Source organism: Xiphophorus hellerii, chromosome 8 (assembly GCF_003331165.1).
Source record: "Xiphophorus hellerii strain 12219 chromosome 8, Xiphophorus_hellerii-4.1, whole genome shotgun sequence".
NCBI classification, from domain to species: Eukaryota; Metazoa; Chordata; class Actinopteri; order Cyprinodontiformes; family Poeciliidae; genus Xiphophorus; species Xiphophorus hellerii.
Window position 1 is genome coordinate 27,192,484 of NC_045679.1, and position 17,582 is coordinate 27,210,065.

Below are 17,582 nucleotides of genomic sequence, written 5' to 3' on the forward strand. Positions count from 1 at the left end.
CTTATCAGCGACCAACACGGACAGCAGAAATGAGGCTGGAAGCGAGCAGGGTTAGATATTCTCCAAACTGCAGGCCCAACCTTGGACATGCTGTTTTCTCTCCTTATTTTCCTTCGTTCAGACGTTATTTTGACGTCCCTCCATCTACTGCTGTGCCCTTTGTTGTTCGTGTTTGGTTAGTTTGGTGGTTAAACCTGACTGATCATAGTGAAGAATCCTTTGGTTATAAACACCCTGATGGTGATAGAGTTTTTTTTTTTTTAGCTCTCTGAACCAGGGGCGCCGTAGAGGGGGGAAAAGTTTTGACAATTCTTAGGGCCCCTAACCGAAAAGGGGCCCTCCACAATTTATTTCTTTATTTAGTTTTTGTTCATAGAAATAAAAATAAAAAATTGGGACCCTGTCAATTACAAAATGAATCATATTGTGGTTGCTAAAATAGTTTTTAGCAGTAAAATTCAAATGTTCCCAGATCAAAAAACACACGTCCATATTTGCCCTGAACCCCTGAATCTGCATGAAATGGTTCGTTCCTGCTTGGAGCTTGATGGTGACGCTGTTCAGCAGAAGTCAGTGGAAGACAAGAACGACTGTGGCTGTTACTATGCTGCTAAGAAAAATAATAAAGTTAGGTTTTCACAAAAAAATAGAGAGAGGGAGAAAAAAACAAGAGTGTCAATTTATAACCCAGTTTTTCTCCAAGAGAGGTGGGTAGACTGTGTGAGATTATCAACCATTTAGCATAATTAGCTCAGCTACAGACTGTTTGCCTCCTTTTAACTGGCATTCTATGAACGAAGAAAAAAAATTACCAAGATATTCATATATTTAACTTGTACCTTTTACCACTTAACAACAGATGAGTCAGTCAGCAGCAGCTCTAGTCCCTCCTGACCCGTCCTCTCCTGAGTGAAATTAAAGCTGCAGTATGTAACTTTTATAAAAAAAAAATTTTTTCCATATATTTGTTAAAACTGTCATTATGTTGTGACAGTATGGTATGAGAGATAATCTGTGAAAAATCTATTTCCTCTGCTTTCTTAAAGTGCTAGAAACAACCAGTCAGTGGCAGGAGAGTTTTAGTGCTGTCAATCACTATTTCATGTGGCTGCTCCTCTTTTCTCCCCCTCTATGCTATGCTGTAGCTAGCATAGCCTGTTCTGAATGCTTAGTCTAGTTAGCATGGCTACCAGTGACGGCAGATAAACATTTTCATTGTAACGATATGTTGTTTCTCCACCATTAGAACATTTAGTAGTGAGTGAATGAAGTTGATTGACAGCACTAAGCCCCTCCTCCTGGTTCTGATTGGTTGTTTTTGGCCAGAACGTTGCATTACTTTAACCAGTAATGTAGTTCAGGAGGATTAGATTGATCTTTTCACAGATTATCTGTCTCATAACAAACTGTCACGACATGGTGCCAGCTTTAACAAATATAGAGAAAACATTTTATTAAAGTTATATACTGCAGCTTGAATAATTTGAGGGGATCTGTTTTGGTGGCTGTAGGATCACACCTCTGCTTTTTGAAGATAATGTGGTCCTTCTGGCTTCATCAGGTTGTGATCTACAGCTTTCACTGGAGGTGTTAGCAGAAAAGTCTGAAGCAGCCGGGATGAAGATCAGAGCCCCTAAACCGGGGACCACATTCTTGAGCCGGAAAAGTGTAGAGCGCCTTATCTGAGTCAAAGGGGATGTCATGGCTCAAGTGGAGGAGTTTAAGTATACCGGGATCTTGTTCACACATTAGGGAAAAAATGGAGCTAAAGAGACAAACAGGCAGATTGGTGCAGCGTCTGCAGTGAACGAGCGTTGTACCGGTAAAGAGAGAACTGAGTCAAAAAGCGGTGCTCTTGATTTTCCGGTTGATCTACGTTCCCACCCTCATCTACGGTCATGAGCTTTGGGTCATGACCAAAAGGACAAGGTCACGGACACAAGCGGCCGAAATGACTTTTCTCTGTAGGGTGTCTGGGCCCTAGAGATACGATGAGAAGCTCGGTCATCCGGGAGGGACTCAGAGTAGAGCCGCTGCTCCTTCATGTCGAGAGGAGCCAGTTGAGGTGGATCAGGCATCTGGTCAGGATGCGTCCTGGACGCCTCCCTGGTGAGATGTTCCAGAGGAAGACCCAGGCCACGCTGGAAGGACAGTTTCCTGGCTGGACTGGGAACTCCCTGGTATTCCCCCAGAGGAGCTGGAACAAGTGCTTGGGGAGAAGGAAGTCTGGGTCTCCGGAAAAGCAGAAGACTATCTATGTATGTGTGGATGGGTGGATCGATTGAATGAATGAGTGGATTGATTAATTATACAATGGAGTTTGTGGTCAACTCGATGACTGCATTCTGGTCTGTTCTTGTGGCTGCAAAACATACAAATCATCAGTTTAACAGCTGACATAAAATATTTGTGCTAATAAGTTGCTTTGCTTTTTCTGCCTTGGTCTCAGTCATCATAAGGTTTTTGTTCAACAATCCTATGCAGGCTAGTCAGATTCAAACATGTGAAACTTAAGCCAAGCAAAAGTTGTTGAGTTTTTTTATAGTCAACTGAGCTCTTTATGGACCGTTTCCTGGCCCATCCAGTGATGAGACCTTTGGAAGACTCAGACTTAATGGTGGGAAAGAATCTTTCTCTCAATATGACGGGTCTCAAATTGTTTAAAAATGGTTGAACTCTACAACTATGAACACCTTTCAACCATATGGAAGCAGTAAATGTGTACTTGGTTTTATCCAGATTTCATATTTATTTTAGCTGAGTCGGTATTGAGTCTGATAATTTTGTAACTCTTGCAGTCTGTGCTTGGACTGAGGACATGAACCAGACAAGGATTGATCAGTGCAGGGATTCAGTCATAGCGGTCAGGAGATGAATTGAGTGAGGCAGCTCATAAAGATGTGAAGTTCTTCCTTCCTGCTGATGGCTTCTAAATTGATGTAACACCAATCCATAAGAAAGCATAACAGCTGCTGAACCGCAGGAAAATCTACTGTAATATGAGATAAGATGAAAAATCTCACCTTAGATCTAGATCTTCACAAAGTAGACACGAAGAGCTGAAAGTAACACATCATGCCCTGGACTAAAGTCATTTAAAAACAGATGAGAAACAAAGTTATAGACGTAGTTATAGTTTTCTGGAGATTCTAATTCCATTTGAAAGGTTTTGAACTAAAATACATTAACAATCCAATTATAAATTACATTTTAATAATCCACAGCTGACTTGTCCAAAACCCCACAGTTGTAAACGACTCACTGCCAGACATTGTTGCCAACACTGGATCAAGAAAATATTAGGTCTTATAAATGTTCACATATGGATGAACTTTTTAAAACTTAGTAGGTAAATGTATTGTTTTATAATACAGCTTGTTTGTATTTACTTTATTGTATAAGTGTGATACTTTAAAAGTCAAAAAGAGCAAAAACAGAAAAAAATCTGTAATGAAGTCAATACTTTTTTTGCCACAGTTTCACTTTAAGCTATTGTTTTTTTTTCTTTTTTTTTTTTTTTTACTTTTGCATCATATTTTAATTAACTGATATTAACTTTTATAAGAAAGAGGGGTTAACAGCAGTGACACCATTTAGTTGAAACAATTATTTATTAACATTGCGGGCCTCCCTCACCTGAGATCCGTTAGTAATTCTCTATTTCTAAATAAAACCATAAACTTACTAAGTTTTTATCTAATAAAAACTTAGTTTTTATTTCACTACTTTCTTATACAATAAGTTTTATTATTTTATTTATTAAATTGAATCGTTTATTTTTTATTAGCGTATTCAATAATTAAAACCGGAAATGAAACTGGCATATTGATCATTTAATTTGTAGCCCTACAGACATGCTACAAAGTTATACAATAAGATCATTTAAAATAAGAAAACAAACAAACTGAAAAAGCTCATATTTCTGCAAGATTCTGATCTTTTTGCTGATCATCAACAAAAAGAACAACAAACTTTTTTCAAACTCCATTCGCCGCCAGCTGAGAGGCGGGCCAACATGCTCCACCATCTTCCACTGGTGTTGCAGTTTCTCAACTTCACCATTTTGCACAGAGTCCTTCCAGCATGTTTTTATATATTTATATAATTACCGTTTCATAAGATTCGTCGGAGACAGATTCGCCTGTTTAGAAAAGGCTGAGCCCAGCAGCAGCAGCAGCAGCCGCAGCCGCAGGCCGGTTGGTCGGAGCGCACATGCTCAGTGGGATTATTATTGTTTTTTTTTTCTTCCCCCAGAGCGGAGGCTTTAAGAGCGCAGCCGCTGCATGCAGACGGCAGCAGAGAGGCTGAGCCGGAGCTGAGAGAGAGAGAGAGCACCCGGAGGAGGAGAGCTGCAGGAGGAGGAGAGCTGAAGCGAACCATCAGCTGCCAGATGAGCCATCCCTGACAGCTGCAGACCCGGCTCTATGCTGGGCACCCGCAGCCCCAGGCTGCTCCCGCTCCCAACTTCTCCTCAATAGACTCCTATTTTTTTTTTTTAAATACACATTTTCCTACATTTTTATTTTTATTTGGCTTTCTAAAAGCATTTCCATCATGGTGCTGGGCAAAGTTAAGGCCCTGGCGGTCTACTTCGACTGCCTGAACGAGAACAACCTGCCCGTGTTCTCCGGGGGAGACCTGGTCTCCGGGCGGGTGGTGGTGGAGGTGACCGGGGATGTGCGGGTGAAGAGGCTGGACATCACCGCGCGGGGGCTCGCCAAAGTCCGGTGGACGGAGTCGAGAAACGCCGGGGCCAACACCGCTTACACCCAGAACTACACGGAGGAGGTGGACTACCTGCATCACTGCGACACCCTGATCGGAGAGGAGAGAGGTAAGAGCGAGGATGAGGATGATGATGAGGATGATCACCACAAACTTCTGACATAGAAAACTTTAGGAATACAGAGGGCGCAGTCCATCAGTCACAGTGGTACTGATGCAACAGCTGATGCCCGAACTGCAGCTCCTCTGCTCGGTGTGTTCATAAACCGTTTCACCGCCGGCAGCAGCGGGACGGATGGAGGCTTTTAGGGGTTGATTTCTGTCCAATCTAAACCTTCTGATCGCGACTTGTTGTTGTTCTTCTTCCTTGTGGAGAGTTGCGGAAAACTAAAAAGTTGCGAACGCTTCGAATGTACAATAAAAGCGATCAAAGACACAAAGTGATCGTCAAGGTTTTGAGTTTTAAACCAACTTTTTCTGAACGACACATGCGGAAAGGCGATTTTCACTGCTGACATCAATGATAAGGACAGATCTGGCTACTCCCTTTGTTAGAAGCGGTTCAAACCTGTTCAGAAACTGCCAGAGACAGGGGGAGGGGAGGGGAGAACCAGGCTGACTCTCAGTCTGAGTGTGTGTGTGTGTGTGCGTGTGTGTGTGCGTGTGTGTTGGTGTGTGTGTGTGTGTGTGTGTAGGGAATTATGCTTCAGCTGCTGCCTATAAGCCTGCCTCCACTTTTCACAGTCTTGTTGTTCTGTTGCCCTGGCGATAAATAAAATAAGATGCAAAATAGACCGTTGGATTAAACCTTTATGGAAATACAAGCTGCACTCAGAGATGTGCTGACCTCTGACCCTGCAGCTTGGCTGGACTCAGGCAGTGGAGCATGTGAATGACCCCAGAGCATCCAAGAGCCGAGGCTCATGTTTTAGCTGATTGTAAGAAACTAATTATTCCACCGCATGAGTCCCAATACAGCATCTAAAGAAATATTACTCTACCTTCAACATCTGGCAATTTGTCCGCTGTCAGTATTGATGGGAATAATTTGTTAATATCTTGCTTAGCAAATTACAAAAATAATATGAATATCTCATTTTGTCCCCAAAGGTTCTTCAGACTTCAAATATATTTGATGCAAAACCCATAAAAAGTTTCAATTCTGGCATTTGTTAACGAACACAAACGGAAACAAGGCGTTTTTACTTTTTAACAAGTTTGAATAAAAAGGTGATCAAACTGCTTCTAAAAAATCACTCGGTTCCATATATATATATATATTTTAGAATGCACAATGGCAATACAATAGGATGTATTTAAAGGTTTTTTTTCTTTATTGTGTCTTGACACTTTTAGCTTATTTAAAGTAATTTATTCATTCAAATTGATAGCAACACATAAGCATACTTTATACAATTAAAACAACTCTCCTTTCCTCATTTTAAAACATTTTAAAAATGATTTGATTTAAAAAAAAAAAACCCAAAACAAATAAGATCATGTTCTCCAGTATCTACTGTTGTTTTAGAAGAAGATGTTCAGATGAACACAAAGGAAAAACTCAGGAAAACAGGCCGGAAACAAACAACTTTATTGGCTGAAATAAAGCAAACATTAACAACGGTTTGTGTTAGCGGAGCGTTCGCGTGAGAACAGCAGGTCCACCTGAAGTTCATCTTTAGAGTAACAACACCCTTCCTCTCCTTCCTCGCCCCTTCTTCCACCTTCTCAGGCCACACACTCCACGGGCTCCACTCGTGTGGGCGGTTAGCTCGCGGGCCAACTAGCCAATCAGCGCTCGTCCCTTTAAATTCGTCTCACGTGCTTGGCCAATAGGAGGCCGAGTTGCGACGCGCTCGTCGGAGTTTCCAGCTAGAGTAAGCTGCTCAGTCTGGTTCATACCGGTCTACTCCTGCTTGAGCTGCGCTGCCAGTGACTGGGTTCGCGCGCACGCCCGGCCGCCCGCCCGCACGCGCAGCAAACTCTCTCTCTCGCTCACACACACACATAGAGGAAGTGTCTCGCGTCGCGCTCACATTGCAGAGATGCAGGATGAGGTGGCAGGAAGCGAGTCGCGGCGGGGTGGACTGAGAACTCTTACACAAACTGAACTGATAGATGACACCAGAAATGAGGAAGTGAGGAAGGTCACGATGACGTTTCTCCCTCTGAAGCTTTTCCTTTGACTGCTGTTTAGCTTCGCTACACGTGTTGATAGCTTAGCACTCTGAGGTGCAGGAATACAGCTATAGGTTGTTCATCTAGGGACAAAGATAGCATAAAAAACCTCAAATACATTTCTAAGTATACTAAATAGTAATGTATAAATACAAATATGATTTATTTATTTATTTGTTTGTATCTTTATTTAATGTAGTGAGTATTTTTTTATTCATTGGTTCACCTATTTGCAGTCCTGTGCGTATTTATTTTCCATTGACATCTTTATTTCATATCTTTCCTTACAAGCTGCCGTAGCAACACATTTACCTCTATATTTCCAAATATGTTTCTTACAAATATTTAGAAAAGAAACAGAAATAGCTTTTATTGTCCCACAGAGGGGGAATTCAGGTGTAACAGCAGCATCAGACATAAGGTCACACACAAAAAGTTCCAAAGGTGTTAAAAAAAATTATACAAAAAACAAGATTAGCAATAATAGTAGTAATAATTATACGATATACAGGATTATAACATAAATATACTGGACAGTTATTAGATTAGAAATATTGTGCTCACTATTGTGCAACTGAGTTACATGATTTTTTAAAATGTCCAAATGTGCATGTCTGAACTTTCAAAAACACAACAGATGATGTACAGTACAGTATCTCAGGTGGGCAAGAACAGAAATGTCATAAAAAATGATTAAAACACAAACAAACAAAACAATGCAAATGATTGTGCCAGCATAGACATAAACACAGTGGTGGGAACAGTCTAACAAGTAGCAAGTTTTAAAATATTACAGTAGTGCTTCTCATTCCACAGGTTTTGAAATTGTCAAAATGAATATTGTTATCAAAATCAAAGGTTAAATTTTTCATAATCGCAATGTAAATATTGCAACAGAGTTGGTATTTATTACTGGTTCTCACATTTTCTGGCCTACAAAACAGCAGTGAAAAAGACTCTCGACTCCAACTACCAGCTGAGTTTACATACAATCTTGGTATAACAACCACACAAACATTTCTGAACTCATTCTTGTGAGTTATGAATGGCTTCATAATCCAAAGTGTGGGAATCAATGACTTATCAGATAATCTCACATTGAAACCAACGGAAACGTGTATTTTCTGTATTGCCAACAGACATAAAACATTCCAGTCAAAACGGGGAAGAAAAAGGCTGCTTGATTGTTTCATAACACGACTTTTCATATTTCCCAGTGCAAAAAAGATTAAACACGGACAAAATAATATATCTTAAGACACGAACAAAATCAAAACAAAAAATTCAAATTAATCGCCTCAACTATTGTAACATTTTACAGACATTACAAAAGAACAACATAAAGTGCCTGTAGCATTCCCTGTTGGGGGCCTGTCCGGGAATGCTAGAGGGTCCTTAGAAAGCTGGGTGGAAGAAATAAAATAATAATAATATATATATATAAAATCTTATCTAATAAATTTTTTGCATAAAACCAAATCTGCTTTTCCAGATTTTATAAATTATTATTATATATTATAAACTATTATTATATAATAATAATAATCATTATTATTATTATAATTTATTATAATAAATTATTATATTATTATTATAAAATATAATTCAAAACTATCCATTGAAATGTTATTCGCCATGCTCATTTTTCTGATTGGCTTCCAAGAACAAAATAAAAGATTTCTTGAAAATAAAAAGACCAAAGGAACTATCCTACTGCAAAAAACCCCCTAAAGTCAGAAGGTGTGAGGCATTTATGCTAAACATAATAGTTATTAAATATTGACTAAAAGTGAGGAAAAACAGTCTAAAAGTTGATGTATTGTCACATATCACCATGGTCTGTGGGTCCCGGGCCAGAAAGTGATGTTCATGAATTACAGCGGAATTCAAACACTTGTTCTCTGTGTTTCAGATGAAGATGCTCTGGAGGAGGGCATGACTGTCCTGCACGCCGGCCTGCATGAGTTCGCCTTCAGCTTCAACCTGCCTCAGATGTGAGTGTCCTCAGAGTTCAGCCTGGATAATCTGATGCAAAGTTCCGTTAGGAGAAAGGTGTCCTTTCATGTTGATCATCTGAAGCCCTATTTGGAGCCTCTGACGGGGCCCCACACCTCCGCCTGGAGCCCTGAACTAAACTAACCAACCAACCGTGTATGAAGCAATTAAAACTAACTCTGTCTCAAGCAGCTTCAGCTCTTCAGAAAATATGCAGGGTCAGGAAAGTCATTAAAGCTTTGGCCTGAAGGAAAGGCTTGAGTTGGGTTTGACCGGACCACCCACGTTTCTGGGCCTCACTCCGCCTCTCTCCTGCAGGGCTCTGGCCACTTCGTTTGAAGGGAAGCACGGCAGCGTGCGGTACTGGGTGAAAGCCGAGCTGCACCGGCCCTGGCTGCTGCCTGTCAAAGTCAAGAAGGAGTTCATTGTGTTCGAACACATCGACATCAACACGCCTCTCCTGCTGGTAGGAGCTGCTGCTTTATTCATCGGCGTCTTTAATAGTATCGCCTGCTAAATCAGATGGTGTGTGTGTGTATGTGTGTGTGTGAACAGGCCCCCCAGGCCGGGACAAAGGAGAAGACTCTGTGTTGCTGGTTCTGTGCGTCGGGTCCAATCTCCCTCAGTGCCAAAATAGAGCGGAAGGGCTACACACCAGGTGAGCCACGCCTCTTCTTTACGTTCATCCTCCTCTTCCTCTCAGTATTCCCCTCTAAAGTTTCACCTGTGTCCCTTCCTCTCTCAGTCTGACAGACTGATCTCTTCTCCCCTCTCTCCCAGGTGAGTCCATCCAGATCTTTGCCGAGGTGGAAAACTGCTCGTCCCGCGTCGTGGTGCCCAAAGCGGCGCTGTACCAGACACAGACCTTCTTCGCCAAGGGCAAGGGCAGGCAGATCCAGCAGTTGGTGTCCAACCTGCGGGGAGAACCTCTGCAGCAAGGGAAGAGCCAAAGCTGGGAGGGCAAGCTGCTCAAGATCCCCCCGGTGTCGCCCTCCATACTGGACTGTCCCATCATCAGAGTGGAGTACGCCCTCATGGTGAGTACAGGGTGACTGTCGGAGAGTCAAGCTAAGTGCTTCCCCTCCCGCTGTCCATCGGTGTCTGGTGACAAACATGCAGCATTAGGAAAACGGAGATGTGAATGAAGTTGCATTTTGAGACGTACATGAAGTGTGTGAAGGACTCGGGTCAACTGGTAACGTTCATTAACCGAGGGATTAAATAAGCTTATGCTTCTTGCTGCTCCTTTTACAGACACATTAGGTAATCATGCATATTTATAAAATGAAATCACATGCTCACAATAAAATTTTCAATTCAAATTCTAAAATGAATCTACAGAATTACATGTGAACAAAACTTTCATTAAAAACACTAAAAACTAAATTTGCTACCATTTTCCATAAACACATCAAAAGAACAGATTAATTATCCATACTTCTAGATTTTTAAAAAAGTTTTGAATAGCATAAGACTAGATACTATTACTGTAAGATGTGTATGTTTTTTCACATATGCGTTATAAGTCACTGGCGCAGGAAGTTGGGAGCAGCAGTTCCCCTTGTGGTGAATTAGAGAGACAACGACTTTGAGAAAACTTCAAAAATATCAAACAGCAAAAACATCAACTGTCCTAGTCGGTGGTGATGCTGATCAAAATATTGTTTGCTGTTATTTGACCACAAAAGGTAAGGTTAGCATTACAGCGCAGCTAGCTGCCACAGGAACTTCGAAGTGTAGATTAAAAGTAAACTGAAATCTTTCAGCCCCTGACCCCAGTGGTACCCAAAAGGTAGATAAGTAATGGTAGCCTAGGCCTTTATTATTGCTGAGAATGTAATGATAGTTAAAAACAATAAGAAACAATAAGAAAGTTTATTAGTCTACAAAAAAAGGAGACAAAATACAACAACAGCTGACAAACGAGTGAGCATCCATGCTGTGTGTTTTATTAGCTTGTCTGTCATCTCCTGTCCGAATGAGGAATAAAAACAAACAGTGATTGTCAGTAACTCATAAACTAGACAAACTTAGTAAAACATTAAAAGCATGTAGGAGCCTGACTACCTTCACTAATCTCCAAGCTGATGACTCTCTGATAGCATAAACTCATGAAACATTGTTGAGGGCTGGTAAAGCGTTAATCCCCAGCATGACCGCTCCTTTGTTTTTACTTCTCTGGCTTCTTGAACTTTGGCTCAGCTGTAATATTTTGGGTAAGGTGATATAAGGGAACTGTTCAGAGCGCCATTGTTTGATGTTTTTCTGAAGAAAAGGTGAATAACAAGGTTAAGATGTTTGAGGCGGCAGGGGGTTAGAAGCCCTGGGTATTTATATTCCTCACATTCCTATTGCTTTGATTGTGAAGTTGCCTCTTGTTATATTATGTGTGTGTGTGTGTGTGTGCAGCTGAATTTCACCAACACAAAGATACCAGTGGCTCCTGCTAACTCGAAAGCATGTCTTCCCTCCAGGTGTACGTGGACATTCCCGGCGGGTTGAACCTGTCGCTCTCATTGCCTCTGGTCATCGGCACCATACCGCTCCACGCCTGCGCCACCCGCACCTCCAGCATCAGCAGCAACTGCAGCTCGGTCAGCTGGATGGGCCTGCCGGAGAGAGCTGAGGGTACGCACGGGGTTAAACCCACGTTTTCCGCCCTGCAGCTCCTTTGGGGACAGAACGATATCTTACACCTGCTTGTTTTCTGCAGCTCCACCAAGCTACAGCGATCTGGCAATATCAGAGGCGCACAGGCGGAACTGTCTGCAGGGCTGTGATAGGTCTGATGGGGAGGGAGAGGACCAAGGATCTGTGCTGACATACATCACAGAGTTCAGATATCTCCCCCCGCCACTCTACTCTGAGGTAAACACACACACACACACACACACAACACAGAGCATGTCAGTGGTTTAGTGTTAACAAGGTAGTAAACGTAAGAAATGCAGAAAACTTATTTAAAACACACAAAACAGGTTTAATATTGCGATTCAGAAAGATGCAAAAAAATAAAATAAAAAGTAAGTTAGAAACTGTTGCAATAAATGTCCACAAAATGTCCACACTGAAGCAAACATGTCTACAATTTTTCACAGAACTGGACCTAAGAACAGGAACCTTTACAATGTCACAAGATAAACCAGACAAATCAGAAAGATTCAAAGAAACACTTCAATAAAAAAAATGTGGCGTGCACAAACTTTGGTGCACAATTATTGTAAGAGTTTGTGTTGATCAAGTGCAGCAAACGCTTTTCCTGCAATATTGTGCCAAATATTATTAAGAAGGTAAAAAAGCTTTAAGGCCTTTGAATACAAGTTTATAAAATCCAATAAAAAACTAAAGTAGCTTAACCAAAACTGATGAATGCAAATCGCTGAAAAATTCAGTGTAAATAAAATGTGTCCAAAATATTAAATAAATTCAGCAAAAAATGTGATTAATTAAAACTCATTAAAATCAGGGAAGCACCAAGCCAGAGTTTTGTGGACGTTTTCTCATCTCTGCTTTTTCTAAAACTTTCTCCAATTGGCATCGATTGCAGATGAGCATTCAGGATATTTTTGTCAAGCCTTCCTGCTGTGAGCGCTCATTCATTTTTTATATTAGGAGCAGAGGTGACGTCACAATATATCTGTGAAACATTGTTTTACAGTTTTAACACCAAGACAAAATGACCACATAATTTTTAAACTGTCCGTAGCATCATGTTAAAGATTAGCCGAGTTGGAGCAGCTAGCATCACAAAAACAGCCGTTTTTACATTGATAGCTTTGTGTAGCTACAGTGGGTGAGGGACCACAGTCGTCCTCTCCGAAACTAAATCTGTGACTTCTTGAAACCCCCTTTGAAATTAAATACATCCTAATATTCATTATTATGCACAGCAGAAGCTAACATCTACAGTCTTCCTCTCTATTGTACAGCCAGTCAGCGCCAAGTGGCTGCAAAAATAGGCAGGGGCCACACAGAGCTGGTTGACATTACTTCACTTTGTGTTGTATTATCTATGAAAGCTAGATGTGAAGTTATTAGTACTTTATGTTATTCACACTGAGCGAAATGAAAAGAAAAGTAGCTGAACCCTTACCTGCTGAGTAGCAACAGGCTTTTACAGGGGAGTCAGAGAATTCAGTGTCATAATTCCCCCCTCCTTTCCTCAGGTGGACCCCTACCCTGACACCGTGGAGGTATGTGGCACTGCAGACGTCCGGAGACCCGACATGTGTCCGTCCCGCTGAGGGGGTCCTACCCAGTCTACCCATGCTCAGCCAGAAGTCCCACATGACTTCTCACCGGGATGTCACTGTAGATGTGGCCAGACCCCTGCTGACCTGAGGACAGCCGACCGACGGAGTCCACGGTGACTCATGGACGAGACGGTCCAGGGTTACGCTGGACAAACCATTTGCTGTCCTCAAGACAAGGACAAATCCAATGTCCTCTGACAGCGGCGTGAATACCTGTCCCTCCCCTCCCCCCCTCCCACCACCGCTCAGAAGACGTCTCCTCCCGCCTCACAGAGAGGTTTGCACATGCCGTTCCAACCGGTTTCCTCTCAGAACGCCGCAGGCCGACATGCCTCAGTAGACGGAACGTCCGCAGCGCTCTGACTGGCACATAGCGACGAGAGCTGTCTCCAGCGGAAGTCCGGTGAATTTCCCTGAGATTCTCCAACTCAAACCAGAAACAAGACGATGACGACAGAAACGTGTCGCATATTTGAGCGACCAACTCAAGGGCTTCGAGCTCAAGTCGAGTGTGTATGTGTGTGTGTGTGTGTGTGTGTGTGGGTGTGTGTGTAAAGGCTACAGGGTGTGTGTCGACTTAAATGTTAGGACAAAGCACAACTCGGACCAACCCAGACAGTGAACCACAAGTTGCCTGTTGGTTTCTGCTCTGAGATGAAGCCTGTGTAGCTGCAGATTCTTCCACGACCTGGACGGATGTTGGAACGCAAAAAAAAAGAAAGAAAGAAAAAAACCAGATCAATGTTTACAGAGATTTATATCAGATTAAGAATGTTCAAACACATTTTCTTCCACCTAAAAGTTCAGATTACCAAGTGCAATATATTTTTTTATATTTGAGGGTTTTTTTGCACTAGCTTTTCATGTACTCTGTTGCTGTTTATTCCATTTCTGTGCATTATATATTATTGTCATGACCTCGTTGCTTTCACGATCAACTTTGGATCAAATAAAAGGTTTATTTTCTAAAATAATCCAATGACTCAATCGTTTGTTGCTATGGCAACAGGATACAGGGCTTTGCCACGTTTTTCCACAGCCTGAACCTACATTGGGGTTTTAATTAGACAATCCAGCATGAAGTATTTGTGAGGAGACAGGAAACAATATATTTCAATATATTGTTTTAAGAGTTGTTTTTTTTTTTCAAAATAAAAATTTGAGGAAAATCCAACAATTCAGCTGAAAGATGAAGCTCTGCCCCAATCTTAAACAGTTTCCAGCTGTGACAGGTTTTTGTTCCGGATTGCCCTGAATGCATCACCTCCCCAGGCAGAGCTGCATGACATGAGAGAAATAACCAGAATACTGTTAGTTATCATGTGACGACAGTGTCGGTTGTGATAAACACAAACTTTTCTCACATTTCCTTTTATTTTCTATCAAGGGAAGCAAAGATACACCTAATTGTGCTTATCGCAAATCATCTAAAATGTAATAACCTACCTAATATTTACATCTAAGCAACTATTTTCAAGTAGCAAACGAAAGATGGCGCTGCCAGCAGAGCTCTGGTGAAGGTAAAGGCTTTTAAAGGCGCAGTTCTGATCATGTCAGCAGCTTACATCACTGACTGCTCTAACCCAAACCGATCTACTACACATTTCTTCTGGAAGTCCATCCTACCTGGAAATTAGAACATTTCCTGTTTTCAGCAGAAGAGTGATATGAGTTATGAAGGAATGTGTCTGGCCAGGGATTTCAGTGATGTCAAACAGCAGGAGGTCACATCTCAGTTACTGTTCACACTGTCTGTTCCAGATGAAATCTCTCTACCTCACACTGATTTCACTTCTATTTTTGCTTGTAATGCTTACTAGTATCCATAACAGGGAGCTTTGCAAGCTGTCCCTTTATTAATGATCCATGTTTGATCAACTGATCAGGCTCAGTTGATCAGTGGATGTCACTTTGTCCCGCCTCATTCAGTTCAGTTCAGTTCTGTAGCGCCAGTTCACAACACGTCAACAAGTCATTTCAGTCCAATCATACAAACATTCCACGCAGTTTATTAAAAAAGAAAAAAAGCATCAAGTTCAGTTCATTATTCAAATTTATTAAAAACGTTTGAATCTCAGTAAACCCGCCAGACTGCCTGGAGTCACCGACCAGCAGCATTCACTCCAACATGTAGCGACAGCAGACCTGGTGATGTTTACAGCAATCCCTCAGTGGAGAGGAAAAAACCCCTTTAACAGCAGGAAACCTCCAGCAGAACCAGAACCGGGCAAAAAATGAAACAGAAGATCTGATGTGGAAGTGTTTCCTATGTAAGACCGAACAAAAAGTACCAGGAGAAGGAGGGAGTTTAGTTCTGTTGGCAGTTGAAGTCCAAGAAGGCGCCACAGCCAATCAGAATGCCAGACCAAAAAAGAAAAACAAGAAGAGAAGAGAAAAAGTTAGCACTTGTGTGATGAGGAAAAGTTTTGAGTTCATCCTGCAGCAGTTTACGCCTACAGCAGAGATAACTGAGGAGAACCAAGCACTTAGAATGAGGCAGGAGAGGGAAGCGTTAGAATCAGAGCCCAGATACGAGGAACGCACCGATCCACTTTGTTCACTTCCGATACCGATACCGATGCCTGAGGTTTGCTATCGGCCAATATCGATCTGATGCAGAGAGACAGCTGAGTTGACTTAAAGCGTTCTTTCTTTTTTAAACACTGACCTAAATGTCCTGAATTATAAATGTATTTAATAACGCTGCACCAGAACAGCTCACTGAAATACACCAGGAGCTTCACAGGCTTGTTCAAACATGTAAAAGCAACTTTCATAAGTGTTAGGAGTAGAACGGCCAACGTGAAATAAATAATAAACTGAATCTGAAATAACTGCAACAAACCTTCTGTCAAACGGGTCTGACCGCGCAGTAAGGATTTCTAAATATAATGCAGAATAAATAATACATCATGTCACTTAGAGCACAAAGCATATAATTATAGGCAGACTGATACAGATATGATCTGAAATTCGATTTTTTTTCTCTCTCTCTCTACTTTTTTTCACCCAAATAATCCCAGTACGGTTTGCTTGGTCTCACTGTTAAATTTGACCCCAATTTTAGATTCCATTTTAGCCAAAAGACAAACTTTAGTCGCTGTAATCTAAAACGCACGAATCTGCTATGCAGAGGAAATCCTTGTTAGGGCTTCCTATGGAAAAGGAAATTGATTTCAATATACATTCCTGCTTCACAAAAGCTGAGACTTTGCCAGATGAGTGCAGAGCTGTGAAGCTCCGCCGCCAGCAGGCTGGGGCCTAAACCAGTTTGAACCGGATCCTTCAGCAACATCTCACTGGAGATTATCAGCACACAGATATTTGTTTCACTTGGAATAGTCTGGTTTCTGGTGCGCGATACGACTCCTTCCTTTAGAGCTTTATTCTGGATTATAAGTGCGCCTTGCAATGGAAGCAGGTCGTCCTACGCAGATGTTTCCCTCCCTGCGCCGGCTGACACAGCAGGTTTACCCAGGATCAGACAGGAGGAGCGGCGGAGCGTCAGGGAGCAGGACCAGCCGTTCACAGCCGCTCTGCAGGAAAACTCATCCTGCCTGAATCCCATCGCTCTGTTTTCATTTGACTCATAAGAACACATTTACGCTCACACGCCAGCACACACACACACACACACCCACGCACACACACACCCCCACACACACACACACACACACACACACACAAATGATGAGAGGTCACATGAAAAATGTTTTGGCTCTGTTATACAGGCTGCGTCTGTACGGCTGATAAACAGAAACTGGTTTGAACTGGCTGGTGAAGCAGGGAGAGGCAGCAGAGAGTGTGGCATTGTTGTAGCAGTGAGGGCAGAAACGGTCCCAACAAGACACACACACACACACACGCACCCCCACACGCACACACATGCCTGGAAGACGAGGAAACACTGACACTGAAAATAGACAGAAACGTACAAAATGTTATTCATGTCCAAGGTTCCTGCATAGACATAAGGAAAATCCTACTGATGCATAAAACAGCAGGCATAACATAATGCAGGAGAGATCAAACAGTGCATGTGGCCTCCTTCCTAAAATAATGACCTAAGTCAATTTCTGCAACAACAAAAATTAACACTTTTTTATTCTCAAAAGATAATTTTTTTGTGGGGGGAACTGTTTTGGGCAAAAAAAATGACTCAGGCCATTATTTTAGGACGGTTCTGATAGTTGTGGCTCATTCCACAAACTTCAGCATATTTCATTTGGATTTGTTGAAGTAATAAAGTCACATTCATGTTTAAAGCACATTAATAACAACAGCTGTTGACCAAAGAAAGCTGTGGATTTTAAAAATGATAGAAAAAACAAAGGAAGATATGATTACATTTAAAGATTCAAGTATAAAGTAAGAAACCTGAGAAAAGAAAGAACACGATGAGAGCGAACAGAACCCGTTCTGATGAAAAAG

At 41.8% G+C, this 17,582-nt stretch overlaps 1 protein-coding gene across 1 annotated transcript; it reads left to right on the forward strand.

Annotated features, from left to right (window-relative positions):
• Positions 1-3,854: 3,854 nt before the first annotated feature.
• LOC116724745 (arrestin domain-containing protein 3-like) lies at positions 3,855-14,125 on the forward strand. Its single transcript, XM_032570467.1, has 8 exons — positions 3,855-4,834; positions 8,816-8,897; positions 9,217-9,364; positions 9,454-9,556; positions 9,679-9,935; positions 11,373-11,526; positions 11,612-11,766; positions 13,065-14,125. Exons 1-8 carry the CDS (start codon positions 4,555-4,557, stop codon positions 13,140-13,142), a joined length of 1,257 nt encoding a protein of 418 aa, XP_032426358.1. The 5' UTR covers positions 3,855-4,554; the 3' UTR covers positions 13,143-14,125.
• Positions 14,126-17,582: the final 3,457 nt, after the last annotated feature.

Coding starts and splice junctions, on each gene's coding strand:
- LOC116724745 (XM_032570467.1), top strand. CDS start 4,555: ATGGTGCTGGGCAAAGTTAAGGCCCTGGCGGTCTACTTCGACTGCCTG. Junction 4,835..8,815: donor CCTGATCGGAGAGGAGAGAG/GTAAGAGCGAGG, acceptor TCTGTGTTTCAG/ATGAAGATGCTCTGGAGGAG. Junction 8,898..9,216: donor AGCTTCAACCTGCCTCAGAT/GTGAGTGTCCTC, acceptor TCTCTCCTGCAG/GGCTCTGGCCACTTCGTTTG.